At 34.2% G+C, this 12,091-nt stretch overlaps 1 protein-coding gene across 4 annotated transcripts in view; it reads right to left on the bottom strand.

Annotated features, from left to right (window-relative positions):
- Nucleotides 1-12,091, bottom strand: part of LOC149808046 (putative lysosomal cobalamin transporter) — an 88,203-nt gene that overhangs the window by 49,715 nt on the left and 26,397 nt on the right. For all 4 annotated transcript variants that reach the window (XR_016423926.1, XR_016423922.1, XM_089973002.1 and 1 more), the window contains exons 7-9: nucleotides 11,691-11,764; nucleotides 10,679-10,804; nucleotides 3,232-3,446 (exon numbers count right to left, since the gene is read on the bottom strand). Coding sequence is in view for 2 of the 4 variants with exons in the window: in XM_089973002.1 (XP_089829128.1) it covers nucleotides 3,232-3,446; nucleotides 10,679-10,804; nucleotides 11,691-11,764 (415 nt within the window). In the remaining 2 variants the exon portion in view is untranslated. The remainder of the gene's footprint in view (nucleotides 1-3,231; nucleotides 3,447-10,678; nucleotides 10,805-11,690; nucleotides 11,765-12,091) is intronic.

Below are 12,091 nucleotides of genomic sequence, written 5' to 3' on the forward strand. Positions count from 1 at the left end.
CAACTACAAACAAAACAGACTTGATCTGCCATTACAAAATGGACCAACAGATCAGGGTCTTTATTGATTGTTCCACTGATTACTCTTAACAAACTACACAGACCCAGATCTGCTGGCACACAACACACCAACAGATCAGGGTCTATACTGACTGTTCCACTGATTACTCTTAACAAACTACACAGACCAAGATCTGCTGGCACACAACACACCAACAGATCAGGGTCTATACTGACTGTTCCACCGATTATGCCTAACAAACTACAAAGAACCAGATCTGCCAGCACATTATATGACAGCATATCTGAGTCTGTGAAGTTTTCAGTTGGACTCGACTTGTAAGACTAAATACAGTGTGACTTTCTTGTCCTCAGCAATACACTCCCAGCATATTTTGGCATAAATGAAAATATGTACTTCATGTTGGACTTGCTGCACAGTAATCATGAATGACATGCTGCATGGTATTCATGCATGACTTGTATGGTATTCATGTATGACTTGTTGCATGGTATTCATGAATAACTTGCATGGTATTCATGCATAACTTTTTGCATTTTATTCATGAATGACTTTTTGCATGGTATTCATATATAACTAGTTGCATGGTGTTCATGAATGACCTGTTGCATGGTGTTCATGCATGACTTGTTGCATGGTATCATGAACGACTTACTCCATGACCTTCATACATGACTCGCTGCATAGTATTCATGTATGACTTGCTGTTCAGCGATCATGTATACCTTTGTGCACAGAAATCAGAATCGCTGCAAAATATTCATGCATGTTTTGCTGGATGGTACTCATGTATGACTGATTGCAAAAATATTCATGCATGACTTGCTGCATGGTATTCATGAATGGCTTGCTGCATGGTGTTCATGTATAACTTGTTGCATGGTATTCATGACTGACTTGTTGCATGTTGTTCATGAATGACTTGTTGCATTGTATTCACGACTGACTTGTTGCATAGTATTCATGCATGACTTGCTTCATAGTATTCATGTATGACTTGCTTCATGGTATTCATGCATGACTTGTTTCATAGTATTCATGTATGACTTGCTATACAGTAATCGTATAACTTTCTGCATAGAAATCATGTATGACTTGCTGCAAAATATTCATGAATGACTTACTGAATGGTATTCATATATGACTTGTTGCATGGTATTCATCTATGGATTGTTGGATGGTATTTGTGAATGACCTGCTACATGGTATTCATGCATGACTTGCTGCATGGTATTCATGTATGGCTTACTGTACAGTAATCATGTATGATGTACCGCAAAATATTCATGCATGACTTGCTGCATAATATTCATCTATGGATTACTGGATGGTATTTGTGAATGACCTGCTACATGGTATTCATGCATGACTTGCTGCATGGTATTCATGTATGACTTACTGTACAGTAATCATGTATGATGTACCGCAAAATATTCATGCATGACTTGCTGCATAAGTTGCATATTTTTTAATGACTTGTTGCATGGTATTTATGCATGACTTGTTGCATGGTATTCATGCATGACTCACTGAATAGTATTCATACATGACTTGTTGCATGGTATTCATGCATGACTTGTTGCATGGTATTCATGCATGACTTGTTGCATGGTATTCATGTATGACTAGTTAGTTGTACGGTGTTCATGAATGACCTGTTGCATGGTATGCATGTATGACTTGGTACATGGTATCATGCATGACTTGTTGCATGGTATTCATGCATGACTTGTTACTAAGTATCAGACCTGCCAGCCCTAACAAGACCTTCACAGTAAGGCAGTAAATTTTTCCATAAGTTGGAACAGTTTACATTAAGGTGTAACAAAATATAATTAACCATTATTGTCAAGCTGGAAAACAACCCTCTAAAAGTGACTCAGGACTGATTTATCGATGGTAAACATTGTGTTCATGTAAAAAGCTTTTAAAAAGGTTTATTGTCCCTTTTATCCTGACCTGTCACATGTTGGATGCCATTTGTAAAAAAAACACAATAAGCAAAAGCTTAATGTATGCATACACTTTGTATCACAAAAGCATCTTGAGTACTCTGATAGAAATGGTCTGGTTCCCTGACTAATTCCACTGAATCTAATATGAAACCCGGATCCGAATCAAACATGGATGAGCCAGTATCCATATTTTACCTCAATCATATTTCCATACTTTGTTCTTTTATTCCATAAGTCCATATTTAAGTGTCATTTCCAAAAGACGAGCAGCTACACCATAAGGATTTGCAGGTCTGTAGTATTCATGCATGACTTGTTGTATAGAATAATTTTTCTGTGAAATACATTTCTGAAAGTTGGATTTCCTGTTTAAATTTATAACTTCAAATGCTGTGATTTAAAGTAACTGGCTGTTAATATACTGATTCAACTGAAAAATTTAAGAAATTTCATTGTATGGGTGACAAAGACATGGATATGGTGTATTCAACTGAATAAGTAATTACATTATATGGTTGACACAGACATGGATATGGGGTATTTAGTTGTAGAAGCAATTTCATAATATGGGTGTCACAAACATTGATACAGGTTATAACTTGCCAATAAGGTTGTTGTTTCATTCTACTCATACTATTTTTCTCTAAAGCCATTAATCATTAATATTCCTAATATGGTGTTCCCTCACTATAAGACATCTCAAAATAACAATGTCCCTTTATACGGTGGGGATAGTCGTGGATCCCATTATAATATGTAATACTCTGTATATCATTGCGCATGACCAGGCAACCTCATGTATGATGACACAGTAGCACACTTGTATGACTTCCTTTAATAGTGAGAGATCATTCTATCATTAATCATAGATCATTAATTAATACATCATTCTATCATTAATCATTAATTAATACATCATTCTATCATTAATCATAGATCATTAATACATCATTCTATCATTAATCATAGATCATTAATTAATACATCATTCTATCATGAATGATAATTTGACTAAAACTACTCAAATCAGAAAGAATCAAGAAAAACAATTAACTTACTCCAATCATGTATCAACACATCTTCAAATACTACATTGGAAATTTTGTCTAGTCTTATTGAAAGATAAAATACTCGTGCATGATGCAACTGATTGCTACCCACTAATATGCTTTTTGCATAAACATTCCAATATTTGATTTTATTCTCTAAAAAAAGTAAAACTTTATAACTATGTCTAAGGAAACTGAGATCTTACTTGGTCAGTAAAAGAGATAAGAAGATCAGAACAGTCAGAAGAATGAAAAATATCCCAAAAACGATTTCAAAAGGTCGTAGGATCATGAAACATTTCTCCAAGCAGCTCTTTGATTTGGCCACCAGATGGCGCTCTTGTCTCTCAATCAAATGCTCTGATTCCTCGAGATCTGATATTCGTTGGCGATCACGAGTGGACATTGATTGACTTGAGTACTGAAAGGGCAAAATATGATTTTCATGAGATGGTTTATAAATAAATACTTTTTCTAAAAGGTAGAAGATATAATTTTATTTTTGCAAAATAAACTATACAGTAAAACAGTAATTCTTCTGCAGAGAATAACTGTGAATATACTGCATACATGCCAACCCCTGTCGAGGAAAAAGTGTAATCCAAGTGGACAAAAAGAGTAATCCAAGCAGAAAAAGACTAATCCACATATAACATGACAAAAATTCAATGAGCATATGTACAAAATGATTTATCTATCCCTCTGGGCTTTTAACATCAATTACTGCTTCAAATTTTCGTATATAACACTTTGAGCTTTAAAAAGCAACAGACTCTCATACTGCATTTCAAAACACTTTGCACCAGTTGAGACTATGCATGTTTTGCACACCAGTAGAGCACTATGTGCTGGGTTACAGAACCTGGATCTGAATTCAGCTTTATTTTTGTTAACAATACTGAACAATCTCTCACAGTCAGCATTAGAATGGTAAAGAACCAATATTCCTTTCATAACATGACAAAGAAGAGGAAATTTATATCTTCCAGTTATTGGGTCTTTTAGCTGGGAAATAGATGAAAAAAACTCCGTCCGCATTAAGTACATTGTCAGGTAGAGTGCCAACTTGATGATACTTCAGGATTTCTCTTTCTAATGTATGAACAGCTTTTCCTGCAGCTTGGTGCATCATATGACAAAGACAACCTGATATGTACAATGATGGAGACATTTTTCAAAATATAGAATGCAATTCCTTTATGTATTCCAGTTATCACTGATGCATTATCAGCTGAAAACCCCATACAGTTCTGCCAACTTATATTTATTCAAATCATTATCAAGCAAATCAAACATATTTTCTCCAGTGGAATCTGCTGTTAATTCTGGTAATGAAAGAAGAGCACTCTGACTTTGCTCTTTTCATTGTCAAAGTCTCTTACACTGAGTACAACTTTCTTCATCATAATCACTACTCCTGTCTGTTGCAATACTAAACAGCCCAATTTTCATGGCTTCTGCAATTTTAAGTGAAGTATCTACTGTTAAACACCTAACAATATTAGATGATTTTGTTCTTTCTTTGTTTTATCACCCTGACCAATATTAAAATCCTTTCCACACAGCCTGCAAGTGGTATGAAGTTGCCCCAGAATGGCGTGCTGTATTGTGTAATTCATGTATTCATCTCTGAATTGGTTTTTCGTCTTTTTCTAATCCATCTGTGAAATTATTTGAAAAACATTTTGCTTTAACACACACATCGACTAGAATAAATCTGACGACTTTTAGCGCCAAATACCTACAGACTGGTTCTGTACCAGACCTGAATTAGAACAAAGAATCTGTGAGCAAAGATTAAAAGTTAGAAAACCAGTCTGTTCTCTCCTAACTAAGCCATACAGCTGCTATAAATGAATCCAAGGTCAAACGTTTGTAATTAGAAACCAGCATGTTTCTTGGAAATTAGGCAGCTGCTATAAATAGAACATAATACTGTTAGGAAAGTGCATGGAAGTCTACAGACAGGTGTAGTCTTATGTTGCAGTTACACAGATGCCATCTTTTCTAGAATACAATACTGTGGGACTGATGAGATGTTAATAAAAATGACAAAACAAATTATTCATTTTTTTGGAGGGGGATATACCAAAAACATGTAATCTGAACACATTTACATGTAAGGCATAATTTAGTGAAAAAAACCATAATGATTACGCCAAAAGTGTAATAGTTGTCATCTATGCTATTGTCTAGCACTCTCATCTGCCTACAATGATTGTTTCTATTACAGTAGAACCCATCTTGAAAGACCACCATTTCTGCCAAAAAATAATGGCCTCTCAAGACAGGTGGTCTCTTTCACAGCATTTGTATTTCATGGCAGGTTACTTTTGTGGGTATTAAAATTTCAATGGTTGTGCAAAGATGGCATTTTCTTTAGTACATAATTGTATGGACTGGGTATGGGATCCAAGTGTCCACTGTAGGATCATGGTTTGCTGTGTCTCTTTGTGGTATGCACAAAATTCATGTAAATTGAAATACCACAAACTAATTTAGAATTTACAGCACAGAAATAAAATTACACAATGTCAACATAGTTAAAAAGTTATTTTAAGTAAACTTTGCCCAGTAACTTAATTGGGGGATGGACATCGATGGTTCCATTTCTTGCTGTTGGAGTTGCTTCTGACTTTATCATACTAATTGTTTTGTCCTGAAACATTTTAAAGGGAACTATTTGCAAATCTTGTCTTGCCTGAAATGCTGTAGACATTAGATATAAATAAAGTGATCCTTTGACCCAACAAACCTTCCTTGTATTAATCTACTGATACAACAAACTACACGAGTGCAGCCACAGAAAATAGTGATCACCTAGTTTTGAACTGGCCTTAAAATCAATAACCATAGTGATGTTAATCACATAACATTTTAATGTATTAGCATTATGATGTCACAGAATAAATACAGCACTCCCTCACTATAAAGTCCTTCATTATAACACAGTTCATGTTCTATGGGTAAAGACAACTAATTCAACTACCATAGATCATAATGTAAATGTCTGGTCAAATTACTATACTTCCATGGTAAGACCAACAAAACATGTGTACCTCCTATGAATGATATCTGCAAAGGTAAAATTATAAAATACAAAAATGATATGCTGGTTGCGTTGTTTTTTAAATAAATTTCTCTGTATTTGCGTACTATAAAAATCCAGTCAGGGTAGATTTTCTCGTTCACATCCGCTAGTACCTGTACCCAACAGCTATAAAATTGAAACTTCTTGTTGTTGTAGGGTTTAATGCCATTTTTCAGCACAAGATAGGCTATACATGACGGCCAGTATCAATGGTGGACAAAAACCCCAGAAAGAACCACCGACCCATGAGAAGCTACTGGCAAGCTTTCTCATGTACCCACACTGGCTGAGCCCAAGACTCAAACCCACACAGACAGAGGTGAGGTGGCAGTGATCCATAATGGTGAGCGCTTTAGACCACTCGGCCACTCATGGCCCCAAACTGAAACTCTTTTAGGTTCAAGTCTATTAATGAGAACAATTAGCGATATGCAGACTTCTTCTAAAAAATAATACGAAATAGTTCTGGTAATTATTTACAGCTGATCAGCGAACTTCATTCTTTTTAATATGGTAATTAATACATTATCACAAATAGGCTGGTTCCATAGCTCAAAAATGACTCAGCTCCAATACAAATAGGCTGGTTCTATAACTCAAATTTAATCAGCTCCATCACAAATGGGCCGGTTCCATAGCTCAAAAATTAATCAGCTATATTACAAATAGGCTGGTTCTGTAGCTCAAAAATTAATCAGCTGCCCCAGACCACATGGCAGGTATGATCATAGATCAAATTTCATTAGCGATTACATGGCAATAAATAAAATGCATTAACTACTTCATTATAAAGCAGTCAAACAACAAGACTATACTCTATGACTGATTATTAAGATTATGAGGGAGTGCTATGTTATATAACATGCCAGACTATACAAGACCTAACAAATTTTATTGAAATTTCTTAAATAATAAAATATAGTTACTGTTGACAACAAGAAATATTAATTTTTTACAGTTCATTTCAGAGATATTTTTTTTTCAAATGACTACCCTGTACAAGTCTTTGACCTCCAGGTAATCGTTTCACAATACATACATAACTTACAAGTACATAGTTGTCAATCGATGTTTATCCCACACATAAGTAGTATTATTTATTTTATGATGCATGCTTTAGTTACAAGTAACTATCTCATCACTATATAAGACACACAAGCCCTATACTTCATGTAAAGACTTCATAAGTTGCTTACATTGACTCACATGCAATGTCAATAAATATGGTTGCAGCTGAGTCTTGTGAAGAAAAAAAGAATTATAGAGTAAAGCAAAGAAAATTATATAATGCATATGAATATTCTTCTCAGCTTCAAAGGTTACATTAAAGTTTAAACATGCAATCTGGAAACACTCACTTGCAGTATAGCAGTATATATATATATATATATATATATATATATATATATATATATATATATATATATATATATATATATATATATATGCATCTGTTGCATTAAAAATGTAATCTGGAAACACTCACATTAGTATATTTCATCTTGCATTAGACATCTGGAAACACTCACCTGCAGTATATACACATGTGCTTCTTGCATTAAACATGCAATCTGAAACACTCACATACAGTATATACATATGTGCTTCTTGCATTAAACATGCAATCGGAAACACTCACATACAGTATATACACATGTGCTTCTTGCATTAAACATGCAATCGGAAACACTCACCTGCAGTATATACACATGTGCTTCTTGCATTAAACATGCAATCTGAAACACTCACATACAGTATATACACATGTGCTTCTTGCATTAAACATGCAATCTGAAACACTCACATACAGTATATACACATGTGCTTCTTGCATTAAACATGCAATCGGAAACACTCACATACAGTATATACACATGTGCTTCTTGCATTAAACATGCAATCGGAAACACTCACATACAGTATATACACATGTGCTTCTTGCATTAAACATGCAATCGGAAACACTCACATACAGTATATACACATGTGCTTCTTGCATTAAACATGCAATCGGAAACACTCACATACAGTATATACACATGTGCTTCTTGCATTAAACATGCAATCGGAAACACACACATGCAGCATATACCTACACATGTACCTGTTGCAAAACACTTAATAACCAAAACAGAATCCTACTCAACAACAGAAGATTGACACTGTACCTGTCCCACATATATGCAATACCAAAACTAGTTAACTCAATGTTTCCAAATATTGTTGGTTATAAATGTACAGAGAGTGACAGTGAGAGTACAGATGGATACTTGTCAAGTGTGTCAGTCATGCAGAATGTTATACACAGTAGCACCATATGAATAAAAGTCCATGCTTACGAGACATTTCTTGAATGTTTCTGGCAGAGCAACCATAAAATGAATTTTCTTAAGTGATACCCACAAACATTAGACCATTTTTTAAAAAAATTCAAATAGATGTATTTTTGTGTTGTGTAATTTTTTACATTAATATGTTAGATTTCAATAAAAGAAAAAGAAAGTATGGCAACATTAAGAATGTCCCCTGAATAATCTGAGAACATTTGACCATAATCTAAAGTCAATGACTGTGGGTATTTCTATTTTTGTGCCCAAGAATGTAAGAAAACAAAAGGTTCAGATATGAAAACCCTTTAGCATTCTTAGCAGGAACACCATCATCATTTTTATGGAATGAAGGTCACCCATCTGGAAATGATAACACATCTGTCAAAAGTAAGAAACATATACAATCTTACTGTCTCTACCTGAAAGTTTATATCTACCTATAGGAAGATACTATGATAATGTATGATAAATTTCTTAAACTTTATTGGCCAAAACAAATAACCTTAAACATTAGTCCCCATGAATCTTCTTTTCATTTCATCTCTGCTGTTGTTTTTCACCTATTATTCTAATCATCTAGTTTCTGCTGTCTTTTACACTGAGAAACTACAATCTATGTACCAATCTATCATAATGGCAGAGAAGAACTTATGTCCCTATTTATAACCAGACACAAAATGGCTGCTCAAAATTGTATTTTACTGAATTTTGTTAATATAAATCAAACATATATTTCAAATGTTATGAAGCACCCTGAGCTTTCCCTAACAGAATGGATTATACAGATCAAAAGCGCTGTCATAACGCATCAGACTCTATTTACAGCAGGTCCATTATGACAACTCTAGACAAAATGTTTAAAATTAAACTGCATTTTTAGTCCATTTTTCTGCCCAAAAAATACACAACTAGTCTAGAGCATTTGGGATAGAGAGAGAGAAAGAAAAACAAGGATAGTACTTTATAAGGCAACTGTCCCAAAACTGCAGCAGGGATGATGATGATTATGATGATGATGATGATGATGATGATGATAATGATGATGAATGGCAATCATCTTCATCATCTTCTGTACAGTGATCATTGTCATTACTATCATTACAATTAGCTTTGTTGTTATGACTGGTGGTATAATAATGCCAAAAGTAAAAAGTTGGAATTCTCTTCTCTTTTGGTGCTTGATGACTTTAAAGTACTGGCTGACTGGATAGATACAACTCCATTTTTTATATTTCCATGTTTGAGTGAAGGGTGTGACATTAAAGAAAAGAAATTTTGTAGCCAACTGGAAATACTGATGCACTTTATCTATAATTTTCTTATCTTCCTTTTGTAAAAGAAAGATTTAGATGCTTAATGACTTCAGATCTTCCTTTTGTAAAAGACAGATTTAGGTGTTGAATGATTAAAGATCCTCTTTTAAACATAAAGATTTAGGTGTTGAATGATTAAAGATCCTCTTTTAAACATAAAGATTTAGGTGCTTGATGACTACTAGTCCATGTATAGTAGTGTAACCTGTGCCAACATAAACAAGACGAAAAAGATAACACAAGAATGAATGAAAGAAAGAAATGTCAACCATCAAAAGGTATGTTCCATTAAAAAGAAAAATGTAACTGTTTATCCTTTTATTATTACTATAACTAGCCAATTTTTTAACATATCTTCTCAGCACACAGATGGAAATACATGATTACTACTGATAATGACCTTGACCCCTCCCCACATTAAATCATTGGTTTAATTATTTAAAATAATGTTAGTATTATTCTATAGAAAACACAATATGCTAAGTGTGTTAGAGATCCCCCATCAGTCAACTGGGGAACATGCTATACAATACCATTTATTTTGAAAGTAACAAATCAACCCAAACATTATAAATATCAGAGTAGACATCTTACATTGCTGGACTAGTTCAATACAAATCTAGGCCAACCTAGATCATCTGCCTTTGTGCGTCCTTGGGAAAGGCACTTAGCTCCCATTTCATCAGCATCACATAGCCAATAATGAGATAAAAATGCTGATAAAAGCAAAAAATAAACAAACACACTCCATAATAACATACTCAGGTTAGGTACATGTAGCTTTCAGGTTATGTACAGGTATAAATGTAACATAAATAAATTACACTCAGCTACTTCTGCACAGGTAAGTGCCAACAGCCATTAATAAGTCATGCATGTTTTGTGACACATTCTTCATGACAACCCTCATTTTACTTACCTTCTCTCTCATAGTTCTGATTCTAGACTGTGTCTCAGCTTTTCTCTCCTGTACGGTCATAATTTCTGTCTTCACATTCCTCCTTCCTTTAACCAATCCTATGGGAAGGGCAGCCATGCCATAGGCCTGACAATGGGATATAGAATCATCATTACAGACACTGGCCAAATCATTTGTTGACAGTACATACATTTAGTGTTTTGATGTTTTCTTTATAATCACACTTCAACATATACTGTTTAAGGATATTGACTAAAATGAAAACAAAAAGTTTATTTATGCTGGAAAGCAATTTTTTCAAAATTATATAGCAGACTTGCTCCTGAATTAAAGCTTGGAAGATCTAACTCACACACACACACCTTTTTGTAAAGTCACTGCACTTTAATTTGTTGATCATATAAATTTCAGTCATTTAAGTGAGCAGTGGGATTGGAATTACCTAAAATGTTGCAGTAAGTTATAATTTTGACATGTTTGCCAAAGTGCTGTCTGCCCATAAACTTTCACTTTACTTATTATACAAACAGGTGAATCACATGTTCTGCTCCAGTGACCTTGACCCTAGATCTATCCCAAATCAATATGTATCTACCGACCCAACAGTCAGGAACAAATGGTATGTAAGAAGATAAAAAAAACATGGCAAGTTCAAGTTATATTCATGTAAACACCTCATCCACAGACAGACATATATTACTACCGTATATCCACTTGTGCCAGTCAGGATCAAAACAATGCATATAAAAAATTCTCAAACCATTTAAACAGCATGAATCTCTTTACAAGATTTTCTACATATGGACAGACAACAACCTACTTTATCTATCAATTATTTCCATAAGCTTTCCACAACAAATAGTCACAAAGAAGGATGGATAGAAGTGACCAAATGAAGATGCCCCTAATGCAAATAAAGGGGGCGTTAGAATTAAACCATTTTGAAATTTCCCTTATATATCATTATCTATAGCCATCCTCTGCTGAGAATGAGTGAACTAGAAAAACTTACTGTATAAGTAAGAAGTGCCAGCATTCCAAGCAGGCTGAGGACACTGATAATGAAGGAGAGTGCATCTGGACCTTCTGAATGACAAACAAAAATACAAATCATATGACAGCAAAACAATGACTGACCATATGAAGGGATTTAATACCTGCAATTTCTGTGACCTGGACATAAATTACAAACATTTTAAATTTACAGGATGTAAAAGCAAGAGTCCCTTGGAGGGACTGATGCTCTGCAGCCAGAAAGAATTTTCAGAAATCCAGGTCAAGTCCATTTCCTGTCCTTCTGTTCTTTTTTAACTACATAGTTCTGAATCAATCTCTAATTTTGTTGAAAACCTCCAACATATCAAATCCAGTATCAAAAATGTTTTGTTACTCATTAGCTTTGCCTCTATAAAT

The sequence above is a fragment of the Sinohyriopsis cumingii genome, chromosome 1, assembly GCF_028554795.1.
Source record: "Sinohyriopsis cumingii isolate HCF-2022 chromosome 1, ASM2855479v2, whole genome shotgun sequence".
In the NCBI taxonomy this organism is placed as follows: Eukaryota; Metazoa; Mollusca; class Bivalvia; order Unionida; family Unionidae; genus Sinohyriopsis; species Sinohyriopsis cumingii.